Below are 24,697 nucleotides of genomic sequence, written 5' to 3'. Positions count from 1 at the left end.
CTTAGCAAGCTAAGCTGTTATGCTTATGATTGTCTGGACCAGTGTATGTAGAGGCATTGTGACCCTTAAATATGTAAATAAATACTACTATATTTTTATTGTAAATGATAAAGATATCAACAGTTGGGATCCCAGTTATCTCATCTGCTAAGCTGAAAATACTCGATCCAAGTGAATTAACGAGCTCCGCATGTCTCACATGATGCACATGAAATCCGTACTACTCAATAGTTGGAATAACTGAAATATCAGCAAGCTGTTGAGATGTTATCATAACTGTATCTTTATGTATAGGACTCTAGCTAGGAGTCTAGAATTATTAAATATAGAGCTGCATTGCTGGAACTGTGAGGCATCTCTTTCACAAAGCTAGAATGAGATTGGTTAAGACTCTGGGATTTGTTTGGCATGCCTTGAACCCCAGATGCAACAAACACTTTGGTTTCTGTGTGTGTGACAGATAAAATCTTAAATTACTTCTTACAGTTTCTTGATTTCTTCTTCTTTATACTTTTATTTAATCTGTAGCAATAGTAAATATATACTGATGAAGAATGTGAGTCCTTTTATTTCTGACAAAGCAAAAGATGTTGTTGAGTTTGAAGTTATGGTAGTAAGAGATTGTTTTGCTTCCATGGAGTCTTCCTCTCCAATTATCATCCTCAAAACATAAACTCTATGAGCTTCTGGATCAGCACTTGAATCTCTCAAAAGGTTAGCACATTCAATCCCTGTTCTCTATTTTCTTTTTTGTTTTTCCCTATTAATTGTGCTTTTTTAAGAGAATCCACATGACATTGGTAACCCAGATTCTTACAATAAAAGTTAAAAACAAAGTCTGTTAAAATAGACAAATCATGCTAAAAGTAGTTGATGTCATCATACATATTCCTATATCTCCTAGTGCCTAATAATCTTATATCCTGTCAATATTGGTCTCCTTCTTAACTTAAAAATGGATTCCTAGCTTTGAATCTTGGCAATTCTCTCTCATTCTACAGAGGTATATAGATATCAACAGTGCAATATTGTTCAAGGTATGCATGTTTGAAGGCAAGTTGTTGGAGAGGTGAAGTTCAATCTCCTCAACAACTTCTGGGTTTCCTTAAGTTAGTTTTAAGGATTAATGGAGGAGATGCTTAAGCCATACAATAAGGAGTATATGAGAATGGCAATGTTAAAACATGAAGAAACTTTCAAAGAGCAGGTACTAATTACTTTTGACTCTCTTTTTCTTGTATCTGTTGGAATGTGTTTAAGTTTAAGAAATGGTGGTATGAATTGCAGGTTTATGAACTTCATCGACTATATCGAATCCAGAAGTTGTTGATGAAGAACATTGCAAGCAACAGGCCTCCGAATGGAAGAAGTCAACAACTGTGGAACTCGAACGCAAAAATCAAGCTCGACTTGGAACAACCGGCTGAAGAAAATTATGGTGATTTAGAGATCATAGATGAGACTGAGATTGAGTTAACACTTGGTCCTTCGACTTATAATCGAAGAAAGAAATCTGATACGCCACTAACTTCGGATTCTGGACCAAGCTTCTCTTCTTCTTCAAGAGGGTCTAGTCGTATGAACAGAACAAGTTCCTTGACTCCTCCCAGGACAACCAGGGCTATACTGCAGGGGAGTAAAAGCAGTACTGTTGATGTTGAAGAGCAATTGAGACAGGAAAGACTACAACAGACTCCTCCTTGGCTTTTCCAGGTTTTGAGTCTCAATATGACTTGAAAAATCAAGTGCTCGAGTCGATATGAGAAGTTTTTTTCAAGTGGTTCCGATCGACTTATTCTATCATTTATGTTTGTGTGCATTTTTCTGTCCAGTTTTTGATGTAGGGAGTGATGAAATCTTGTGGGAATTTGTTCATGGTCTGCGAAAACCCGTTACGATTAACTAATTTTTGACCAAATATTCTGCTGATCCTCCTTTCAACTGTAGATTAATCTCTCATTTTCATAGCAATGTGCCATTACATGCCTAATATGAATATTCAGAATATAGAATCTTCATTGACAGCCAGCTTTCACTTGGGATTGGTCCCCTCAACAAGAAGTAGGAGAAGTTATTTTTTCCTGTCAGCCACCAGAGGAGCACTAGGGTTATAGATTAATCTGGACAAACAAACCTACAACAATAATGCCAACTTCAGATTCCTCAAATAGAGTATAAAATTTGCGCATGGCATGACATGACGATCTGGGACATTAGCGTCCACCATTAGTACTAGCCAGTCCTTTGAACTCCTCCTCTTTTACCTTTTCAAAGGTCTCTTGATTCCCTGATTAAGGTGAATTATACTCCACAGACTTCTCATTCCAGGAACTACACTTCAGGTTTGCGACTTCAACCACCTGAGGCAGACTCACTTAACAACTGAAGTTGCTGTCTCAGTAGCTGAAATATTTGGTTTCCTGATCAACAGCAGATCAGTTAATAGTAATGTCTCCACTTACAAGTTAACTGCCACTAACAGATAGCTATTACAGAGTTAAATCCTAGATCTGCCACAAAATCATGTTATTGAATTGTTCTAGTAAATTATGAACCGATGATGATACTATTATCAGCCCAAATACTGAAGTTACAAAGGCAACTGTCGGCACGCAATCTCTTCTGAATGCAAACTTCTCAATTGATTTACTATGATAGTCTCAATCAGACAAAACAATGAAGATTCTACTCCAATCAAACACACCCAGTTTGAAGATTTGCATGTTTGTCTCTTGCCATAAGCGATTGTTTGAATCTAGCAACAGAACTCCCTAAAAGTAGTTGAGGTCACTATATATTTTCTGATAAGCAATGGGATCATTGAATTTTGGCACAAACCTTCAAATCTTCAATGATACGCTGAACAGCGATATAGTTAGGGTTTCCATTTCAATTACACGAAAAACTTTCACTTCAAGCAACAATAAGCTTGTGCGGCAGTCTATTTTGTTCAGAGCAGAATGACAACACCATTTACAAACTGTCAAACAAAGCATAGATAGAGGGAAATTATTGTATTTAATGATGTAATCCTTTTTTTTTTTAAATCTAAGGGAAGGGATGGAGTGTCATTTGAGCTACTTATGTTCTCATTTAATGATTTAATCCTTAGAGCTTATGTAGGTAATTAGCAAATAAAATAGCTTGGAAAAATAAAACCCGGGAATAAGAACGGTGCCGTTTTCTCCACCTCACATGAAATGGTTTACCAACTGACAATATCTATACGCGAAAAAGATCCGAAATATTGCCACGGCCTTTACCTTATCCATCTCCCCAAAACCCTCCCCTCCCCTGCACCACCACTCCCAAAACCCTTCACCGTTAATGGCAACATCGCTTACACACGGACCCATATCTCCGAATCACCACTACCAGTGCTAAGCTTTTGCCCAGTAATTGATCTTTGTACCTCTCTTCATGGAGCTCTCTTCTCCTTTCACACAGCTCTCAAAACCATGCTCCCCTCCCATGTCTGACTTATCCTTCTCTTCCTCAGTTTCTCCTTTCCCCCTCCAAATTCACTTCAAAGCCTCCCAAATCAAGCAGAGGAATACCCATAATTTCCGAGTTTTTGCGGTCGCCGTAGACCCACAAGAACTCCCCAGAAATAGCCCCCAGAGGCTCCTGGAAGAGCTCTCCAAGCGTAAGAAAGCCACCGCTCCGAGGAAGAAAGTGCCCCCAAGAAGGTTCATATTGAGGCCTCCAATGGACGACAAGAGATTGGCCGAAAGATTCCTTAACAGCCCACAGCTATCGTTGAAATCGTTCCCTTTATTGAGTTCTTGCTTGCCCTCCTCGAGACTCAACAATGCCGATAAGACTTGGATTGATGAGTATTTACTCGAAGCGAAGCAGGCTCTTGGTTACCCTCTGGAACCATCTGAGCATTACGGTGATGATAACCCAGCTAAGCAATTCGATACGCTGTTGTACTTGGCGTTTCAGCACCCGGCGTGTGAGAGGTCGAAGACACGGCACGTGAAGGGGGGTCACTCTAGGCTATGCTTCCTGGGACAGTACGTACTGGAATTGGCTCTTGCGGAGTACTGTTTGCAGAGATATCCAAGAGAGTCACCTGGGCCGATGAGGGAGAGGGTGTTTGGGTTGATAGGGAAGAGGAATTTGCCCAAGTGGATCAAAGCGGCTAGCTTGCAGAACTTGGTGTTTCCATACGATAATATGGATAAGTTGATTAGGAAGGAGCGTGAACCACCTGTGAAGTGAGTTTGCTTCTGTTTCTCATTTAGTTTTCACGTGGCATAGGAATATTAATATTGATTTTGTGGCAAGAATTCTTATGTTCTCTGATTGAACTTGCTTGTGTTAAGTATGATAGGCTTCTAATTAGAGGATATGTTATCGTAATTGTGCATCAGAATTTTTTTTTCTCATTGATTTTCCATTATCTCTTATTACAAAATATGTATGAACTAAGGTCACCTGTGAGTATCGATGGTTTCCAGTACTTGGTTAGCGCTTGCTTGTTCCATGTCTTTGACATTTGTAGCCACTGCACCCTCTTAATGGTGTTGTGAAAATGTGAAAGCTGAGACACTGATTCTATATGCATCTGTGGTAACCATGAAAGAAACTTGCGTATTGATTTTCATATGATAACCAATACCACATTTTGATTAACTAACCATACATCAATAAGTAAAAGGAAGTGGTCAGTGGTAGAATTGCAAGGGTGCAACCTAAAGGTCACAAGTTCTATTTCTAGAAACAGTCTCTCCACATATTATGTAAAGGTAAAATCTACGTACATCATGTCTTTCCCCGCCCCCTTTCACTGTGGGAACCTTGTGCACGAGAGTTGTATGCATGTAAGTTGTGTGTATGTTATTTGTGTTCCATGGACACACAAGCAATGGTGTTTGGATATGGTTTTTTATTTGTAAGGATCAGATGATACAGTATCTTAAGTAATATTCAACCATGAGATCAGTTAGCTATGAAATTTAAATTCGAAATACTGGTGCTGGTGCTGGTGCTTGCAGGTCTGTATTTTGGGCTTTGTTTGGGGCGATATATTTATGCTTTGGTATCCCAGAAGTATATCGTATTCTCTTTGAAGTATTTGGGATGGATCCTGATGCTGAGGACTGCCAGCCAAAATTAAGGAGACAACTTGAAGATGTAGATTATGTTTCTGTTGAATTTGATGGGAATAAACTCAGTTGGCAAGATGTTGCTGCTTATAAGGCAAGTCATACTATATTGACCTTTTCTTCCAATAAAAAATACTACATTTACCTTTTCTTGCTTATTTTTGTCGTAGTTAGAAATTATGAACATCAAGAGAGAAATAAATATGAAAGAAGAAGTGGGTTCAGACCTCCAAGACTTTGATTGGGAAGTTCGGGAAATGTTGGCGAAAATTTGCATTATTCTCGCATATGCTTTTCAAGTGCTTTCCACTCCCAATCCTACGTAATATAAAATTGGGATTGTACAATAAGATAGTCGCTTGGAATTAGGAAGATAACAGACTAGCAGTCCTTTTTCAGGTTAATAATTTTCTATCACGTAGTCTCATAGTAGACTGTATGGTTGCATATGATTTGAGAGAATAATTCACTTAGTTGATGATAAATCTCTTTGCAGCCACCAGAAGATGCCCTGTTTGCACATCCAAGGCTTTTCAGGGCATGTGTTCCACCTGGCATGCATAGATTTCGTGGAAATATATGGGATTATGACAGCAGACCCAAAGTTATGCGAACCCTTGGATATCCCTTGTCAATGACAGACAGAATTCCAGAGATCACTGAAGCCAGGAACATTGAGCTTGGACTCGGGTTACAGGTAGTATTTTCTTTTCCTTAAGATTTATGAGAGTATGTATGTATATCTATCTGTATACGTATGCGAAAAAGCTTGAATAGTGATCTATCATGGTACTTTACAATAGTTTGTTTTCAAGCTTCTGGGCCTTGCTAGTTAGGACTTGCATTACAATGAGAAGGGAATCTCCCTTCTGATTTATTGTAGATAAGTTATCATACATTATCATAAGGGATTCGTTGTATAGATGATAAGCGTTCGGTAAATTTCTGGATTTTTCAGAGATTCGCTGGGTAACTTGTCTTGTGTATCATAATAATTTTTTCTGTCACTTGATTTCAGCTTTGTTTCTTGCATCCATCAAAACACAAGTTTGACCATCCTCGGTTTTGCTATGAGAGACTGGAATATGTTGGCCAAAAGATCCAGGTAATATTTTTCTCTGCATAGATGGAAATATGCTTGTATCCTTTTTTGCAGAGGCTCTTTTTTTCTTAAAGAAGATTTTATTACTAATCAGTTTTGGATTCCCCTTACATGCTAAGTAATATTTTGAAGGAAAAACTTAAAACGTGGTGAAAGCACCAGATGATAAAAAGAAATTGATTCATTACTCTTTTTTCATTAGGATCTTGTAATGGCTGAGAGATTACTGATGAAGCATTTAGATGCTCCTGGGAGGTGGCTACAGGAGAGACACCGTCGTGTTCTTATGAATAAGTTCTGTGGGAGGTATCTGAGGGAGAAGTACCTTCATCAGTTCATCATCTACTCCGAGCAGGTTCAAGATGCATATGAGCACAATCGAAGACTAAGAAACCCTGCGACAACTGCTGTTCAGCAAGCCCTTCATGGGCTTTCATACACCATATATGGGAAGCCGGATGTGAGACGCCTCATGTTTGAGGTATTCGATTTTGAGCAAATCCAGCCTAAAGCCATATGAGGATTTCAGGAAGGAGTTAGCTAAGTTTTATTCCCCAAATCTTCCCTCTTTTCCTTCTTTCATGTGAATTATAATTATAATTGCATCAACTGAATTATGATTATAATTGCATCAACTGTATTGGGTAATAATTTGTTCAGTAACAAAAAAAAAATCGTCTTAGGAAGGCTGGTGTAATATAGAAAATTTCAGACAAGCTGTTAACAATTCATTTCCAAAGTATGATAGTTTATGGATAGCCTCTGTAGTTGATGCTTGACCACTTCTTGACTGTATCAGTCAGTCCATGTCTTTGAACACCTTAAATGTAGTAAGAATTTTTGTTTATATTTTTGAGCTTAGTCACCGTAAAATTATCAATCGTACCATGACGAGATGAATCTTGAGGTTAAGAGCATGTCATCTGTCCAGAGGAGAAATCGTAAATTTTGAGTTACTGACTTGAAACGTTTGACAGGGTGATTGAGTTGTATCATAATCAATCTTTCGGTGATGAAAAATAATAAACTTTGAGTTATTGATTTGAAACGTTTGACAGGATGATTGAGTTGTAACATGATCGATTTCTCGTTGATGACATGTTATATTAACCCGTCGAACAAGTCAAAAACTCCAAACTAGACAATGCAGGCTGCGAACTTAACAAACCTTCTCAATCTGCCTTAAAGGCAGACGCAAAGCTACGATATTTGCTAGGCAAATTAAGGTAATACAGTAAATACCTTCTTAAAAAAAATATCTGGGAGGAGCCCACCGGCCACCTAATCTAACAAGCACGACAACTAGGAGCAGCTTTTCCAGTCATTTTTATTTTATTTTATTTTTTTAAATATTTATTGCGGAAGCCACTCGGCCACTGCAGCAGCAGCGTGATAGTCGGTGTTATTGACTAGATGGGCACATGAAAGATACCCACCACGATCACAGGCAACCACTACGCGTACGCCTCCTGCTATTGTTCACCCTCCTTGTCTTGCTTGCACCGATTGTGCAGTCTCCTAAACTGCGAACCCCCACCACCTCTACAAGCCCCGGCGTCAATAACAATAACGAGATCGATAAGGATAACCGCGCCAATATATCCGGTACGGACTGGCGAGGAATGTCTAAGGCTCGAGTCTACACTGACGTCAACGTTATTCGACCCAAGGAGTACTGGGACTACGAGTCCCATACTGTTGAATGGGGGTAACATAAAATTTCAAAACCCTATATTTGATTCTACTGTTCAAGTTTGACTTGGTTGGTTGTTCTGGTTCTCTGTTTGGGGAAATTTGCGTGGTGTTGTAGTTTGAACTATCAGCTTGTTTTGTATTCGGGGATGGGGAATAGGCTAATCGCTTGTTACCTTTTTTCTTCTGTTAGGATTTTCTATTGGATAATTTGATGAGATTCACTATTGGAGATAAAATGTGATGAAATGATTGTATAAACGAGAGATATTGATTAATCTGTCCTCAAATTATGGTTGCTGTAATTATAGAATAAGGGGCCACTCTGTCTGGCAGACGATTGTTAATTCAACAAAATTTGCTGGTGGTGTCAGGATTATGAGGGATGTTTGACATGTACCAGGCTTGAGCGATTTATTTTTGTACGGTGACTGGATAATGGCCTTTCCCTATGTTTCGGATATGTTTTTGTTTTTCCTCAACTACTGTATAGTGCCTTGAATATTAGGCTGTCTCTTGTTTCTTTGATGGATTTTCATCTGTAGTCTACCTTACTCTACTTTGGGTTAATAATGGGAATGTTGCAGTGAAAAGGATTTTTGATGTCTTTGATGATTGTAGAATAAGAACTTGATCAGAAGACCAATAAGAACCTTCTCTACCCTTCAATCGAGGGTATGTTTATAAAATAACGAGGTAGAAGAGCATTAAGAACCTTGCATTTTTTCTATAATGGTTGAATGGTTGCTTTATAGAGTTGGAAAACTAATGTCTAATGCTTACCTGAGATGGGGGTGCATAAATTGTTTCTTTGGGGATGCAGAATACCAACATAAAGATTAGAAAATTCCGGGTAAAAGGGGACTTGTGGACAAGCCCCTCTGATAATTAATGGAAACTGATTATAGGTAGTCTGCATTGTTTCCACTGTACTAAGTGTGATTGTGTTTCTCTTGTTTTTGTTTTCCCTATTTGAGTAAAGTTAAACAACTCTCGTATAGACATGCACAATGCTCCTATAGTGGGTAGTATCGGGAACATGCACGATGTACATAGACCTTACTCCCACATAATATGTGGAGAGACTATTTCCATGAATTGAACCTGTGATCTTTAGGTTGCACTTCTGCAACTTTACCATTGGGTCAAATGTTCGCCTAAAAGGTAAACAACTATCGTGCACAAGGCTCCCACAGTGGTTGGGGACAAGGACAGACAACATGTACGTAGACCTTACCCCCACATTACATGTGGAGAGGTGGTTTTGAATTGAACCTGTGACCTCCAAGTTGCACCATGCAACTCTACCATTGGGCCACAATTTTTCCCCATTTGAGCAGTAGCTGCTAATTTGCATGTCTAAAAATTGTTTAAATATGTTGTTTCCAGGGATCAAGATGACTATGAGGTTGTCCGCAAAGTAGGAAGGGGAAAATACAGTGAGGTTTTTGAAGGAATAAATGTCAATAGCAACGAGCGGTGCATAATCAAGATCCTCAAGCCTGTAAAGAAAAAGAAGGTGATACTTGTAATTGCTATGTATACGGACATGTGGCATATTAGTTGAGGTTTGTACGCCAAAACATTACATCCACAAGAAGTTGGTGAGCTGGTTGTTTTATCTATGATGTGCAGTTTACTATGATCCTGTTTTGTCTATGAGAGGAAAGATGTCTATTATTGTGCCAAAGAGGCATATATTTGCAAATAATTATGTGAACAATTCTGTTGCACATCAAGTCATTCCTTGGCAGCTTCGTTTTTCTCTTCTTGTTGATGTATGGCATATTCTAATTGGGTATATAACAAGAACAATTTTTCTCAAGAGTAATGACCAATTTTTAACCTTTGTGCAGATAAAGAGAGAGATAAAGATACTTCAAAACCTTTGTGGGGGACCTAACATAGTCAAGCTTCTTGATATTGTGAGAGATCAGCATTCAAAAACACCTAGTTTGATATTTGAGTACGTGAACAGCTCAGATTTCAAAGTTTTGTACCCCACATTGACTGATTATGACATACGCTACTACATATATGAGCTTCTTAAGGTACATTTGGCAAGAATTATCTTATTCCCTTTTGTTGTATGCCATCGGCCCATCAGATATATCTTTACCCTATGGCTGCAGTCATGAAATTTTTGAAAATCTTACCTTTGCTATAATACATTATTGGATTTTTTACACTTTAAGATAGTTACCAATGCATTAGAAATGAAGAGAAGTGGAAGCTTCTACCTTGTTTTTTGAGGTTAAGGGGATGCTTCTAATTCAGGGAGCAACAGTCATAGATTTTAAGAGCAACATTCATTTTGCAACTAACGACTAGTCTTTACAATTTTAGGCATTGGATTACTGCCATTCACAAGGAATAATGCACAGAGATGTCAAGCCTCACAATGTTATGATAGATCATGAATTGCGAAAGCTTCGCTTGATAGACTGGGGTCTTGCTGAATTTTACCACCCTGGCAAGGAGTATAATGTTCGTGTTGCATCAAGGTAATGGTTTGAGGATAACTGTAATTATGTTGATGATCCTCCTCTCTTTTCCTTTTCCTTTCCAAATTTTATTTGTACTTATGACATAGTATCCTGTGCTTTGAATAAATGAATTATGAGCGCCATTGATTCAAGTGGTTATTTTCCTCACACCCTGCCTTAGGGCGAGAGTTGGAAATCACATCACTGTCGAACAATGCGAAAAAATAATAGATGAATTGTGTAAATTAGCATCATGCGACTCTGAACTACTGTTACTATTGTATCAGTGGTTGAGGTTGGGTGGCTTGAATTGAAAATTTCCAAACACAATTTGATTTATAGACGCACACAGTGGTCAAAAGAATGGTGATGCATCCATGGACCCACAAGAGCTTTCTAGTTCTTAACCTTTGCATGAACTTAATACAAAAAAAAACGAGAAAATCTGCAATTTTCTCTGCTTTTTTTCTTTTACGTATTGCTCAATTTTTTTATGTTTCTTTTTTCCCCTGAAATTTGGGATGGGGGATCCAACCTGCATCCAGCAGGCTGATGCTAACTACCTTTACCACTAGACCACAGTGGAGGTCGTTTTGTCATTTTCTTTAATTTTGCAGATTGCCTTGAACTCCATAGGAATCACCAGAAATATGTCTTCACATCGTCTCTTTTTGTGCTTTTACTAAATTTACACTTCGAATATTCTATTTTAGTCCTCCTCACTGTAGCATGTAGGTTCCAATCCTTGTCTTCGTGTTTCCAACCTTAAACAAACTTTTGATATGGTCTCATCAACTAAGACAATATTGTTCACAAACAGCAAATAAGAAGGAAACTTTGTCTTGCATAGGTCGTTCAAGCATATAGATCACTATAACATACTTCAAAGGGCTTAGTGCCAATCCTTCTATAAACTTATCTGATGAGAAACTCTCCCACAGATCATCCCCTTTTTCTTTAGCTACTACTCGATCGCTCCTACATATCCTTGATCATATCTAAGTTGCCACATTAATATTTTCTTTCTACATTTATCTTCATCGAAAGACTGATTGTCTTCCCTGGTCTCCAGATACTTTAAGGGCCCAGAACTTTTGGTTGACTTACAGGACTACGACTATTCTTTGGACATGTGGAGCCTTGGCTGCATGTTTGCTGGAATGGTGAGAATCATATGTACTCAATTCTACTTTTTTTGACTGCCTTAACAATTTTTTGTGTCTTAATATGTGTTGATATATTTGACATTACAAAATTTTGAGTGCAGATCTTTCGTAAGGAACCATTCTTTTATGGCCGTGACAACCATGATCAATTGGTCAAAATTGCCAAGGTGATGCTGGATTTGAAATGACTGCAATTGTATGGGAATATTTTTCATTTCCGTCATATATGGTCTTAATGACATAATTTGATACATCATACTGTTCTCTGATACTGGGATAATATCAGGTACTTGGGACTGATGAGTTGAATGCATATCTGAACAAGTATAACTTAGAGCTTGATGCTCAACTTGATGCGCTTGTTGGGAGGTTTGTAGATATCGATTTCTTCTCAGATAAGGAGTACCATATTATAAAGGCTTTGATAAGTAATATCAAAGGTTATTGGTTATTGATTATGGTCTTTGCTTATGCAGGCACAGCAGGAAACCGTGGTCCAAATTCATAAATTCAGATAATCACCATCTTGTTTCTCCGGAGGTCGTTCATTTAGTGTCATTTTAATTGCACTGGCACCAATTACGTGCTGGTGTTGATCTTTGAGTCATCTTTTGACATGCAGGCAATTGATTTTCTTGACAAGCTCCTGCAGTACGATCATCAGGCTAGGCTAACTGCAAGAGAAGCAATGGTAATCTTCTCCCCTTTCCTTCTAGACTGCCTTGCACATGATTGGAACCTTTTCATCTTTTGTTGGGAGAGGTGAAGCCTCCAAAGAGATTGTTGATGCTCATGAGATCATCTAATTTCACATTCTATATTATCTGGTTTTTCTTAGAGTAGATTTTGTTATCTATTCTATTTTATTTGAAATACGCTGTAATTTTGTGGATGATAACTGAAGTATACCTTCTGGAATGCACTTATGAGTAGCTTTGTTTGTGGCTTTGGTACACAGGCCCATTCTTATTTTTCTCAAGTGAGGGCTGCAGAAAGTAGCAGAATGCGGACACAGTAGCAGGTATGGGTTCTGGTCATCTGGTGCTGCAAGCAACTGCGTTTTGGCAAGGGTAAGGGTTTTGCTTGCAGGCATGTATTGTACGATATCGGAAAACTCATTTTGTTTGAATTTTTCTTGTCTGGACTTGGACTTTATAAATGATTGTAAGATTGTTTCAGTATATGCAGTCCTATCTCGGAGTTACAATAGCCCATTTGCTTGATGCAGTTCAATCATTTGCATGGTTGCCATAATTGTGCGAGTTCATGAGTTTGGGTAAAAAAATGAGTCTTCCCACTCAAAAGAATTATAGCAGAATATCATGAATTTCACAACTGGGATCCCACGGAGTTTTTGCGTTGGTCATTATGTCATAAGTTGAGAGTCAAAATGCAAGGATAAAACTTCCCAAACACAGCCTTTTCAAAATGGAGGGATATATTAGAAATCAGAGCCTCTACTAACTCCATTTAAAAATTTTAAGAAAATTCTAAGCGAATATGAGAGGCAAATTAACAGAACTAGAAGATTGAACTCGTCAAATGATCACATCCACTATTTTGCAGGCACCGATCATTCCCCTTTCAAAACAAAGCGGCTCTTCTACTTCAAACATAACACCATTGCAAAGTACAATACTAAAGAGCATTCAGAAAATAGGGGCAAAATTCTCTAAAATCCTCATTGAAATCTCTGTCACCCGATCTCATATTAAAACACACCCTACCTATGCTTTGCTTAATAGTTGAACGCTCAAAGTTAACAGAGCAGCTTCTGTTCCTCTACACTGCACTCAACTAGCAGGCCGACAATAAAATGGGATCGCCCACACCCAATGGTTATTATGGCAATGTTACTCGCAGGATACCAAAAAAAGAGGTTCAACAAGCCAAAGTTCATTCCAAAAAAAAAAAAAAATGTGCTACAAGAAAGTATGATTGTTTAGTAAAGCAAGAAAACCTACATTTATCACATAAAACAAGGAAAACAAATCCCCTGGGTCACCAAGAACAACATTCCTGACGTACCACATCAATGGCTTGAGACCAGCCTAGATCTGACCACATGCAATAATAGGAGAGGGAATCTAAAAAAATAAATTGACCTTGACTGGGAATTTCTCTTTCCTACACCCTAGAAAAATTTACGTAAGGTGACAATGTCCCCCAACTACGTCTAAATTTATAATTTTCCTTGATTCCATTCACTTTTTAAGATGAGGGAAACAAGCTTAAATGTCAGATTTAGGGTGCTTCACCTCAGCATGCTCCTTGTACTAATTTAGGGAAACAAGCATAAACGTCAGATTTAGGGTGCTTCACCTCAGCATGCTCCTTGCATTTCACCTCTGTAGTAGTGCATGTGAAGGTCTGCATGAACACCTTGCACTGATTCAAAAACTCACCAGAATCAATGTTACGAGTAATGTACAATAATGCTTAAAGCATTGATTTCTCCAACTCAATTACCAATAGACCTATTGACAAAGGTTCTGCAACAACAGAAGGAAAGATTGTATGAAATTTCTTATCTGAGGGTCCAACTGAAGATAGAATGAGAAAACATCATCTAAGAGAGAGATAAGACAGGTCACCAGGCTCAATGACACAGAATGTTCCTTTGTTAAGTGACAAAGCTCAAAAGATGAAAGAAGCACAGGTCAAAATACTCAGTAAGTGCATAGCGACAAACGATAGTATCACAGGGACGATAGTATATCAAAGGAAGCATAGCTGCAACCAAAGATAAAATGAAAAACACATAAATCAGCTTTGAAGAAACAGACATGTAACCAGTTAGATGTAATGTAAATACCCAGGTACAGAAATGCGAGAAAATCCAAGAAGCAAATTGAAGGAAAAAATTGAATGGAAAAAAGATTTATTAGAGTGAAGACCAAGGTTGTCAAAATGGGAATCTTATATAAGATCAATAGAAGGCCGACAAGTGTAAAATAATACAATAACATATTTTTATATAAATAATTAACATAATATCTATTTAAATTTAATTTAAGTAAAAATCAATTATAAATACAAAAAATTTATAGTCAGAAATCAATTATAAATACAAAGTAGAAATCAATTAGAAATACAAAGTCGATGAAAATGACCCCCCAGGGCCCCCAGAAAAACAAATAACATGAGAAAAGTTGATAAGAGAGGAGAAGAGAAGCGAAGAAAAAGAAGGCAACAAACACTTATCAATTCAAAAAAAGTAAGCTAATACGAAAATAAGAATAAGAGAAATACGATACTATCAATATTCTTATGTTATAGGTGAAAAGAGGTGTTAGCGACTGAGCTAGGTGGTGTGGGCCTTCAGGCTTAGCTTACAGATTATGGCCCACCCGAAAATTAAAAGGCCAAGGTTCTGATGACTTCAGGGTCATATAACGTCGTCCATCTTTGACCTTCAACAGGTAATTTGATCAAACGGTTCTTATCTAATTTGGGTTATGATCAGAATGCCACTGCTGGTCCTCCTCCGTTTTTCCGTAAGCCCAATAAAGCCCTACAAGTTTCCCTACAATAGTCCATGGAACTCCCAGCCTCCCAGCAGCTCTCTCGACATACAAACTTTCGCATAATAGTGATCGGTAGCCAAACATAAACCATTCCTTAAAGCCATAGTGGTTTACCAGCAGAACAATGATCACCAAGACGATTCATAGGAACATACGTTATCGCATTGTCATTAACCCTCCTAGTATCCAAACAAGAATTCAAACGTTTTAAGAAAAATATCAGCATATTTCTGAAAAAAATTTCACTTCCAGCGTTTTCACTATCGATCTCTTCATGTTCACTCTATCACAAGAATAAATCAATAGGAGCAAGAGTAAAAGGCGGAGTACATTCTTTAGAAAGATAAATATTACCTGGATCGACATCGCTTTCTTGTGCGTTTCTATCTGACTTCCTGCAAAACACAAAGAAAATCATAAACACAAAAAAAAAATCATCACAATCAACATGAAGATCTAACGAAATTGAAAAAACAAGTCCCAGGGTTGAATTCATTAATCGTCCATCCGGTTCCCAAAAAAAAATCCTGCTCAGAGAAGAAGCAAAAACTGAAGAACACATGCCTTTCGAAGCTTTGGACATCTCCAGGTTCTTTTCACGCGCCATCTTCGCCTTTTGGCCATTGCCTCCACCCAAGTCTGCTCCGATTAACGACTACCTCGGAACCCTAATCGCAAATTAAAGGGCAAAAGCAAAATAGCAATTATTTGGTGGGAGACCGGAGAAGTGAAATAGAAAGAAAGACGGTTCAAAGCCTTGACTACCCTAGAAACAGTGGGCCGGTGGCTACTCCTTCTGGGCCCACTAACCCAAATTTTTGTCCGGCCCAATTAATGGAGGTAAGTACCGGGTAACTAACACGATAGTTGTCGAGACGGTGATGTTTGTTTGATACAGTGATATCTCAACTGATAACTTCTTATTCTTCTTTCTGTGTCTCTCAGATAGAGCGACAGCGACGCGTCGTTTTCAAATGGCTAGCTTTCGAGCTAAGATTAGCCAGGTATATAGATGATAGAACCGACACCGAAACTGTAGCACCGGAATATACTTTGCTCTCCTCTGCTTTGCGAAATCCTCTCCTGATAGTCAGAATATCTCTCTCTTCGCTTGCTTAACAAGCACATTCTTCGCTGCCTTCCCGTCTCTGTAAAACGAGAAGTCATGCTGCTTTTTGTTGAATCAGTATTGATTGTTGCCATAACTGTTGTATTCTTCAAAATAATTATTTCAGTTATAAATGATCAGCGTGAAATCAAACCACAATCGAAGAAAAGCAAGAGTGGTGTAGAAGTTACTCCAAATTCCGTAGATGATGACGGTATCGTTGAGTCTACGCAGGATAAGTGTGCCTCGAACCAGTTCTCCAATGGAAGTCGTGGATCGCTAGATATAGACGAGGATGATGCGGTTTCTGGAGAAGCTGTTGCTGCTGATTCAAGAGATAAGTATGTTCAAACTAGTTCTGATGAGAGTTTTGGCGTGTGTGAATGCAAAGAGACCTCGATTAATGAGAGTCCTGAACGTGTCAATCTCAACGAAATTGAAGTTGATTCCGTTAATGATGATGAAGTTCGTGTAGTTAAATCGGAAGAGACTCAAGTTTCCGACGGTGATGAGATTGATGGTTTTGTGAGGGAGAGGTTGCTTGACGAGAGTCAATGCAAAGAGACGTATATTGCGGAGAGTCCCGCAAATCTCAACCTCGACGAAATTGAAGTTGATTCGATTAATGACGACGGCGTTTGTGTAGATAAATCTGAAGAGATTCAAGTTTGTGTAGATGATGAAGTTGGTGACTCACTGGGCCTTATTTCTGGTGGAGGGGAAGACGAAATTGGAGTAATCATGGATAATGTTGTTGTGAAGGAGACCTTGCTTGATGAGGAAGATGATTGGGAGGGAATTGAGAGAACAGATCTGGAGAAGGTGTTTGGTGCTGCTGTGGTGTACCTTGCGTCAAGGAGTAATGCTGATCCAGTTTCGAGTCTTGGTAGTGATGCGAAGATGCGATTCTATGGGCTTCATAAGGTTGCCACTGAAGGTCCCTGCCATCTTCCCCAACCAATGGTATTTAAGGTCTCTGCTCGCGCAAAATGGTAATGAACTCGTCCCCTGAATTTTCATTTATGTTCATCATAGTGGTGGATTAAATTGTACAGTATTGTTTAGAATGATGCCTAAAATTGAGTCGGTAAAGGCTTGAGCTGAAGTGTGAGGGAAGGAAAAAATAAAAATGAAAATGGGTTTTTGTAGTGGTTGATTGATGATTTCAATTTCTCTAGCTAGACATATGAACTAATATTGATGGAAATTGAACTATGAAGGACCGAGGGAGAGGAAGAAAAGCACGGAGTATGTGGAGAGACTACGCAATTTACCAAACAGGAAAATGAATTGAAGGAGACGGTGAATGATAATCGGATTGAATAGTGAACTGAAATAGCAAATTCCCTTTTGTGTTCTTACCTATCAGAATTGATGATGGGGAGAACTAAAGAAAATGTCTAGATTTATATCAAGTGCTGTCAGTCCTTTCTGCTTTAAGGCCAAAAACTGATAAGCTCTCCATGCTACTGATAGCATGTGGTAGAATTAAGTTTAGCTTGGACGGTCAACCACAAATGTATTCAAAAGTAAGGCCTTACCATTTCAAGGCCTTCCTTCTGAGGGTATGGATCATAGTTAGAGGTTATGATTGCTTATTGAATTGATAGAGGAAAATAATTATACTTTGCAAGGAACGCTTGGCAACAACTAGGCAACATGAGTTCAGAGATGGCTATGGAGCAGTATATTGCCTTGCTTACGGAAAGCATTCCTAGTTGGATGCAAGATGATACTGGGGTAAGCATTTTCTTGAGACATTCCTCTATCTCCTTGGTAAATGATATGTAAAATGTACGGGGATCATGCGCCTTGTTTGATTTTACTGGTACAGGGAAAAAGTAAATGGGGTTTTGCAGATGCCAAAGCATTTAGGCAGTTAGCTTCTAATTTGGAGACATCAACTGCAAGCCATCCAGGTGCTCTAGATGAGATGCAATTTCTCATTTATTTTTACATTAAGTCTGATTTGAGTTTATATTACTCTTCATATTTGCTTTCACAAAACTTTTCTCACTTCTCCTGCAGGACAGGAGTTCAGAAGAACTAATGCCGTTTCTTAAAAGGTTTTGATGACAAGGTTGGATCCGGCCATCCAGGGTCCAAACTCATTGAACAGTTGTTTGGTTTTTTTTCTGTCCACGGCTGTAGCTAATCCTTTATGGTTGTTAGAAGAAATTTAGCAGACATATTCTGGATACTGACCAGTTCATGTCTTGGAGATAATAGACAAAATGAATTCATTTTCTTAAAGATACCATGCATAAAACATTTAATTTTTTCCCTCAAAATTGTCTATAGATTCAAATGAACTTGTGAACTACCGCATCGCTGAGTATCAGTCACAAGTTTGATTTTAACGGAGATCCATGGCTCAGGGTTCCATTGATGAGCAAAGACAATTAATTCTTTCCTGATTTCCATTGAAGTTCCCGATATTTGTGATGTGCTCTTGTTTTGTTTTTTTTTTTTTATAAGGTACTATGTACTTGTGTTGATTCAGGTCTAACTTCAGCTCTAGTTGCAATACAACATATACTACTGTTAGTACTCTGCTTGGTTCATCTTCAGGCAAATTCTACTGTGTTTGTCAGATACAAATTCTTGATTTGAGAGTTTCTAAATGGAAGAGAAGGAGAAAATATGTTTCAGATCTTGGCATCTTCTCACTTTTTGCTTTCCTGGACTGTGAAGAAAGACTGAATTTGGAAACTAGAAGTCTAGAATTTTGAAAACCAATTATGCCAATTAGGAAAAAGAAAGATTATTTGCACTCTAATTTTTACTAATTACACTCCTAGTGTCTTTTTAAAGGATTAATGGGATGTACTTAATAAAAATCGAGGTGCAAATAATGTTCATCAAAAGAAATCGTCGGTTGAGATGGTTAAGTTAACCTGTTTTTCGCAATGGATTTCAATTATTAATTTAACCGGCTCATATGATTTTCTGCCCAAGACTTAATCGGTTCTTATGGTTTGCATGTATTATATGTGGCCCGTGAATTAATCAATTGGGTGGAGTCCAGTCGACTCTGCTTTCCGTGGGTTTCAACTTTCAAATGCCCGACTTTGCTTTCCATGGGTTTCAAATGCCCTGATTAGTTTTGGAAAAAATTTTCTACACTAGATCATAATTGATAATGATTAATCTCATGGTCTCAATTCTCATATCAATTCTTCTCAAAAAAATAAAATTCTCATATCAATTTATTGTTTTCTTTCCTATTTAATTTTAAAAAAAAGAGAGAGAAAAACGAGCTGTGAAAGCACAAAACGGAGCGCTTCATAGAGTTCACAACTTCACAACTGCAACCGCGAACGATGCGGACGAGTTCTCTCTCAAATCGAGCATCAAAAACTTGAGATGCCTGCACTTTCAAATCTTGAGGTAAAAGCCATATTTAGATCTTGAAACTGCGAAGGATCTAGAGATCATCCTATCTGTTTCATTGCCGAACAATGGCAGTGCTGATCGAGAGCTCCGTTTGGGAACCAAGTCCCGCTCTCTACATCTTCATTTTCCTCTGTTGCTTCTTCTCCGTCTCACTATTCCCTCGCGCTTCCAAAAGCAGCAACAATTCCAACAGAATTCCCTCTATTCTCGACAACGGCAACTCCTCCTCTCTCCTCCGTTTCCGCTGCAACTTTCTCCTCCTCTACTCTCTCGCATCAGGTCAGCCGCCACAACCACCGTACACTTGTTTAGATTTTTCGGATTTTCTATTTCATTGAAAGAGGAATCTGTCTCTTCATTTTCTTATTTACGATTGAGTTTTATTTGATATCATTTTTGTTTTGTTGTGGATGATTGCTTTTAGTGATGGAGGGGCTGTGGTCGGTGTTTGGAGAGTTTGAGTTAGCATTCGATGGGGTTTCTAAGGAGCAAATGGCGTTCTCTCTTTGTGTTGGTCATGCAGCTGTTCTCTTCCTTGGTCCTTTCTTAGGAGTGCTTTCTGATTTAATGTAAGTGCACTTCCTTAAGCCTGTTTTTGATTTTAGCAATACTTGTTATGTATGGAAATGTTTTTGATCGATTGAATAAAAGCAGTTTTACATTGGGATATTGTTAGCTTGATTGAATAGTGCACAAGTATATGTAATAGACACTCTGTTCAGACAACATCTGTACAGAGTTCTGTGTCAGTGTGCCTTGATATGGTGCTGCATGCAGTTCACACTCACTAACCAGGACTCTGATGAGTAGCTTTAAAATTATGCTGCGAAGTTCTAAGATAGAAAACTGAACTTCCTGGTGAATGTTACTTTGCAATCAGTGGTGTTTTAGAGAAAAACTGTCACACTTCAATTCAAATTAATTAGGAAAGTGCCCTTAATTTTGTTCGTTTTCTCAATATTTTGGATGCAATCCTAGTTAGTGGTCTTACACTCACAAGACATCTTTGTCACATTTATGCTCTTCTGGATTACAGATCCTGATAAGTTTATTGGTTCTTGGTTGTTCCTAGAGGACAGAAAAAAGCTTGTCTAGCCTTCTGGATCCTACACCTTTTTGTTGGCGTGTGGAAGAAACTTAGTGCACAGCCAAGTTTCTTGCTGGCAAGTATCTGTTTGTCACTGGCCACTTCAATCTTTGTGTTCAGTTTCGAGACATGGGTGGTTGTAGAAAACGAAAAGGTTTGTCCTAACAAGCTCTTTGTTCTTTGCTCTCATTCAATAGGATGTTTGATGCAACACATCCCATGAGGTTTTTAACCTGTGCAAATGAGGAACGTTGAGTTTAGTTTATTATTTGATCTAATGTTTAGTGATTTAGATTTGTTATCCTTGTTGTTTCAGGAACTATTAATTTTGTTTAATCACTCTCATGAAAGAAAAAGAAAATAAAATAAAACATCAATACTTACATTGAGTTTTATGTTTCAATTTTCAGCAAGGGCACAGGCAAGATAGTTTGGGTGACACATTTTGGTTAATGACTTTCTTTGAATCAGCATCATTAATTGCAAGCCAGGTGCTTGTGAATTTGCTGATAGGCAGTAATCTGCAAAAAGGCATTACCTCTACTTCAAATGCAGCAATGTTTTTGGCAATTACAGGCATCATCTGCGTATCTAGATGGACAGGAAATCCACATACACCAACAATTCAGGAATACAAGATGTCTTTCAGTGCATATATCTTCCATGGTAAGAGTCATATGTAATAAGCTTCTTTGATTTCTCTAGCCATTTATATGGCAGCACTTCTTAATAAGCATCGGATAATACAGTTCATGGTCTACCTTCTTTTTTTGGATAGCTAACTTGCCTGTTCAATTCCCCTGTCTTTTGGCGCTCATTCCTGCCCTTAACAATGCAAAGCTATTGCAATGCACCTCGAACATGATTTTCCTTATGTAGCGGAAAACTCTGTTTATCATTTTCTCGCTGTGCTTAAAAGAGTATGGGCTTCATTTAGAGCATTAAAGGTTTCTGTAGTTTATACAGTGTGCTCTGTGCTTGAAAACAATCTGCAAATGTAATTACTTTTAATGTTGAGAATAGGCTATTGTAAGCAATTGATAATTTGACAAATGATTTCCCATTATGAACACATGGCATGCGCCATTTTAGGCTGTGAGTTTTCGCTGCTGTCTTTTACATTGTCATTTTATTTGTATTCAAGTTTACTGATAAAAAAATCCAGTTTCTTTCTAGAATCTTACAGGGTTACATTTTTAGCATTCTCAGTAAAGTCCATCAAGCAATTTTAAAGTGACGAAAGTTGTAGGGTTTTTTTTACTGATAACATACTAGCTCCAGTTGAATTGTTAATATGACAGTACATTTTTTTAACAATATATAATATGAACAGCAACAGCCACATTCATGGCCAAATTCTTCTAGAGAATCCTGAACAAACATCTGAAAATGTTATTAGAAGGAGTGACAATTGAATTTTCCTTGAATGATAACTATGTTTTTTCACTTAACCTTCCCTATCATTTGTGTTAAATCTCTTTTACATGGAATGGAAAATTCAGCAAATGTACTGTCTCAATTTTAACTTCAATGTGATTCTTGGTGATCAACAGATAAAAGAATGTGGCTATTGGTATGCACACAGGCTTGCCTTCAGTTTTCCATTGTGGTCTTCTGGATATTGTGGGCCCCAACGGTGGTGGTATGAACATATTTATAGTTATAAAATAGTGTTTGATGTTTGAGAGATTTTAAACAATTTTACATTGTTTGTAGACCAAGAAAGTAAGTTTGTTGGTTGCTTCTCAGAATTATAATAATTATTACATGTGATTTTAGGCTGATGGACGAGAAGTGCATCTAGGGCTGATATATTCATGTTTGCTGGGAGCAAGAATGCTTGGAAGTATAGTATTCCCATGGCTGATCAATGGTCCAGCATCATTGCGCACTGAGGATTGCCTCGTATACACATTCATTACATTGGGACTTGTCTTGTCTATAGTTGCCTATGATTATCAGGTTTGGATATCGTATATTTGATTAAATAAGAGCTATAGGTTTTTTTTGTTCTGCTTCTTGTGATTGACTTTCACAATATACGTGTAATGTGCAGGAAATTGGAGTTCTAGTATCACTATTCTGCATATTTCATGCCGGTGTTGGCCTAGTTATACCCTCCCTTGCAAGATTGAGGACCATGTGTGTTGCAAGCGTTTGTTTTTAATCTTAACATAACTGGTTGGTACTCTTATAATATTGATCTTGATCTTCATTGTTTTGTTCTTATTATTGTTGCAGGTATGTGCCAAATGAGTTGCGTGGAGGGGTGATAAGTCTTTCTCTAACCATGGCAAATGCTGCTCTTCTTTTTTGTCTGATGCAAGTACGTTTCTATAACCCAAATCAATTTAGAGTACAGTGGGTAATCTTCTGATGGAAGCAATTTGGGCCTGTTAAATTTAATAATCTCAAAACTTAGCCAATTTCCTTTAGTGAAAAATTAAATCAAGTCAGTTCTAGCTGGTTATATTTTTATAAAATAGTAAAAATGTAAAATTGGTTTCACTTATGCTAAGTTACTGAATTCAATGTTTTTGTTTCTCTTCACTATTAGCAAGAAGGTTCACTCGGATATTCTTAAATGAAAAGCATCCTGATGTATAGATCAAAATAGATGAACAGCATGTGGATAGACCTTGGGAGGTTCCACTTTATCAAAAATAATAGATGAACAACCTGACATCAGCTTAATAAAGGGAAAATATTCCTAAGTCTCTTTGCTTTGGACGCTGTAATTGTTTTCCTTGGGTGGCAATCGCTGATGGCTTTTTTAAAAAAGTTTTGAGTTAGGATCCTCTTTTCATTACTGGATATGCTACCGTTTTATTTTTTTCATACTGTTGGATGTTCTGAATTCTGAACTCTTAATCAATAAGATTGTTTTACTGAGTTCTAACTTCAATGCAAGTGGATCAAACCTTGAAACACTGCAGATTTTAGCAATCTGTAGTAATTGAATTCTGTTTAAAGTACTTTGGTAATATTATTACCGTAATATCCAAAACTTGTAAAATACCCTGAAATATGTATTGTCAATTTTCAACAACAATTCCAATAATGTATTTATATTTATCGTTTCCTGATATCCTTCATTTTGTTAAGCGTCCACCCTATTCTATGGTAGGTGGGTTTGGCCGATCTTGCCCATGTTCATCTAGATGTTGCATTCTTATTCACATACACCATGACCATATTACTTGCAATTTCTGCTACATATAAATCTCAATTGGTCAAACAACATCTTTGTCGACCCTTTGTGGGATGTATGCAGATCCTATGAACTATGGATTCTAGGAAATATGGTATTGAATGTAAGTATGTGATATAGCTCAGTTGCGTTAATGCGAGATTATGTTTTTTTTGGGCTTGGCTGCTTTTTTCTTTTTTCTCAGAGAGGTTACCATCAGAGCATAGAGAATGCAACAATGATGGCATTTGCTGCGATTGGGCTTTTTACAGCAGCTGGTTGTATGTACTTGTTGAAACGATGGGGAAAGCAACCGTACCAAAACTGGCATAAACAGTGATTTTGTGCCCCAGGATTGCAGTCAGCACCAAAGTTGAGAAATCATTGCTCCTGTTGTCACTTGTCAGTCCTGATCGATGAGATGAGAGATGACGATGCAAATCAAGGGTTATGTTCCTTCAAATGTGAGGAGGTATTTGAGCTGCTGCCGGAAGGTTTTCTCAGGTCAGGTATAACTTGAAAGACGGTTCAATATCTGACCCGACTAAGGGGCATTCGAGGTGCCACCCATGAGAAGATAGCTGTGGAGGAATTTGGAGCAGGATACTTGTGCACCTAATGTCTTAAAAGTAAAAGCTTTGTGGAGCATTTTAGTTAAATTATTGGGTTCTAATCTAAATGTAAGAGATGAATTTCGAGATTAATTTTTGGAGGCGGCAGATTTTTTGAAAATTTCCTCGGATGTTTCCACACAAATGGACATCATACATATATTAGGCAGAAAAATGCATGTCAATCTGTATACAGCTTTATATGTTCCAACCCTGCA

General features: G+C 37.9%; 6 protein-coding genes across 8 annotated transcripts; 5 read left to right on the top strand and 1 right to left on the bottom strand.

Moving 5' to 3' along the window:
- The first annotated feature begins 404 nt into the window (after positions 1–404).
- Positions 405–1,904, top strand: LOC120014057. The gene is made up of 3 exons (XM_038865985.1): positions 405–714; positions 1,002–1,207; positions 1,288–1,904. Exons 2-3 carry the CDS (start codon positions 1,127–1,129, stop codon positions 1,735–1,737), a joined length of 531 nt encoding a protein of 176 aa, XP_038721913.1. The 5' UTR covers positions 405–714; positions 1,002–1,126; the 3' UTR covers positions 1,738–1,904.
- A 1,335-nt stretch (positions 1,905–3,239) lies between these two features.
- On the top strand, positions 3,240–6,998 carry LOC120014968 (ribonuclease III domain-containing protein RNC1, chloroplastic). The gene is made up of 5 exons (XM_038867123.1): positions 3,240–4,223; positions 5,004–5,208; positions 5,611–5,811; positions 6,133–6,219; positions 6,419–6,998. The coding sequence occupies exons 1-5, from the start codon at positions 3,421–3,423 to the stop codon at positions 6,734–6,736; spliced, it is 1,614 nt and encodes a 537-aa protein (XP_038723051.1). The 5' UTR covers positions 3,240–3,420; the 3' UTR covers positions 6,737–6,998.
- Positions 6,999–7,565: 567 nt separating this feature from the next.
- On the top strand, positions 7,566–12,787 carry LOC120014969 (casein kinase II subunit alpha-2-like). Its single transcript, XM_038867124.1, has 10 exons — positions 7,566–7,924; positions 9,298–9,427; positions 9,765–9,959; positions 10,255–10,412; positions 11,467–11,557; positions 11,662–11,727; positions 11,847–11,929; positions 12,037–12,100; positions 12,183–12,251; positions 12,519–12,787. Exons 1-10 carry the CDS (start codon positions 7,638–7,640, stop codon positions 12,576–12,578), a joined length of 1,203 nt encoding a protein of 400 aa, XP_038723052.1. The 5' UTR covers positions 7,566–7,637; the 3' UTR covers positions 12,579–12,787.
- A 653-nt stretch (positions 12,788–13,440) lies between these two features.
- LOC120015128 (uncharacterized protein At2g23090-like) lies at positions 13,441–16,254 on the bottom strand. Its single transcript, XM_038867352.1, has 4 exons — positions 16,114–16,254; positions 15,652–15,742; positions 15,442–15,482; positions 13,441–13,948 (listed from the first exon to the last, which is right to left on the bottom strand). Exons 1-4 carry the CDS (start codon positions 16,252–16,254, stop codon positions 13,820–13,822), a joined length of 402 nt encoding a protein of 133 aa, XP_038723280.1. The 3' UTR covers positions 13,441–13,819.
- On the top strand, positions 16,045–18,530 carry LOC120015598 (acyl-CoA-binding domain-containing protein 3-like). 2 transcript variants are annotated; one of them, XM_038868085.1, is made up of 4 exons: positions 16,045–17,187; positions 17,830–17,935; positions 18,030–18,114; positions 18,224–18,530. In XM_038868085.1, the coding sequence occupies exons 1-4, from the start codon at positions 16,253–16,255 to the stop codon at positions 18,256–18,258; spliced, it is 1,161 nt and encodes a 386-aa protein (XP_038724013.1). In that variant the 5' UTR covers positions 16,045–16,252; the 3' UTR covers positions 18,259–18,530. The 2 variants fall into 2 exon arrangements, with proteins under 2 accessions (XP_038724013.1, XP_038724014.1); XM_038868086.1 differs by lacking the exons at positions 17,830–17,935; positions 18,030–18,114; positions 18,224–18,530 and adding an exon at positions 17,416–17,803.
- Positions 18,531–19,457: 927 nt separating this feature from the next.
- On the top strand, positions 19,458–24,572 carry LOC120015269. Of its 2 annotated transcripts, XM_038867617.1 has the most exons (10): positions 19,458–19,870; positions 20,016–20,160; positions 20,664–20,832; positions 21,089–21,344; positions 22,232–22,320; positions 22,458–22,640; positions 22,735–22,820; positions 22,920–23,004; positions 23,806–23,992; positions 24,074–24,215. In XM_038867617.1, exons 1-9 carry the CDS (start codon positions 19,657–19,659, stop codon positions 23,959–23,961), a joined length of 1,383 nt encoding a protein of 460 aa, XP_038723545.1. In that variant the 5' UTR covers positions 19,458–19,656; the 3' UTR covers positions 23,962–23,992; positions 24,074–24,215. The 2 variants fall into 2 exon arrangements, with proteins under 2 accessions (XP_038723545.1, XP_038723546.1); XM_038867618.1 differs by lacking the exon at positions 23,806–23,992 and having other exon boundaries at positions 19,464–19,870; positions 24,074–24,572.
- The last annotated feature ends 125 nt before the right edge of the window (positions 24,573–24,697 follow it).

Source organism: Tripterygium wilfordii, chromosome 14, assembly GCF_013401445.1.
Source record: "Tripterygium wilfordii isolate XIE 37 chromosome 14, ASM1340144v1, whole genome shotgun sequence".
In the NCBI taxonomy this organism is placed as follows: domain Eukaryota; kingdom Viridiplantae; phylum Streptophyta; class Magnoliopsida; order Celastrales; family Celastraceae; genus Tripterygium; species Tripterygium wilfordii.
This window is presented reverse-complemented; position numbering and strand designations above follow the sequence as displayed.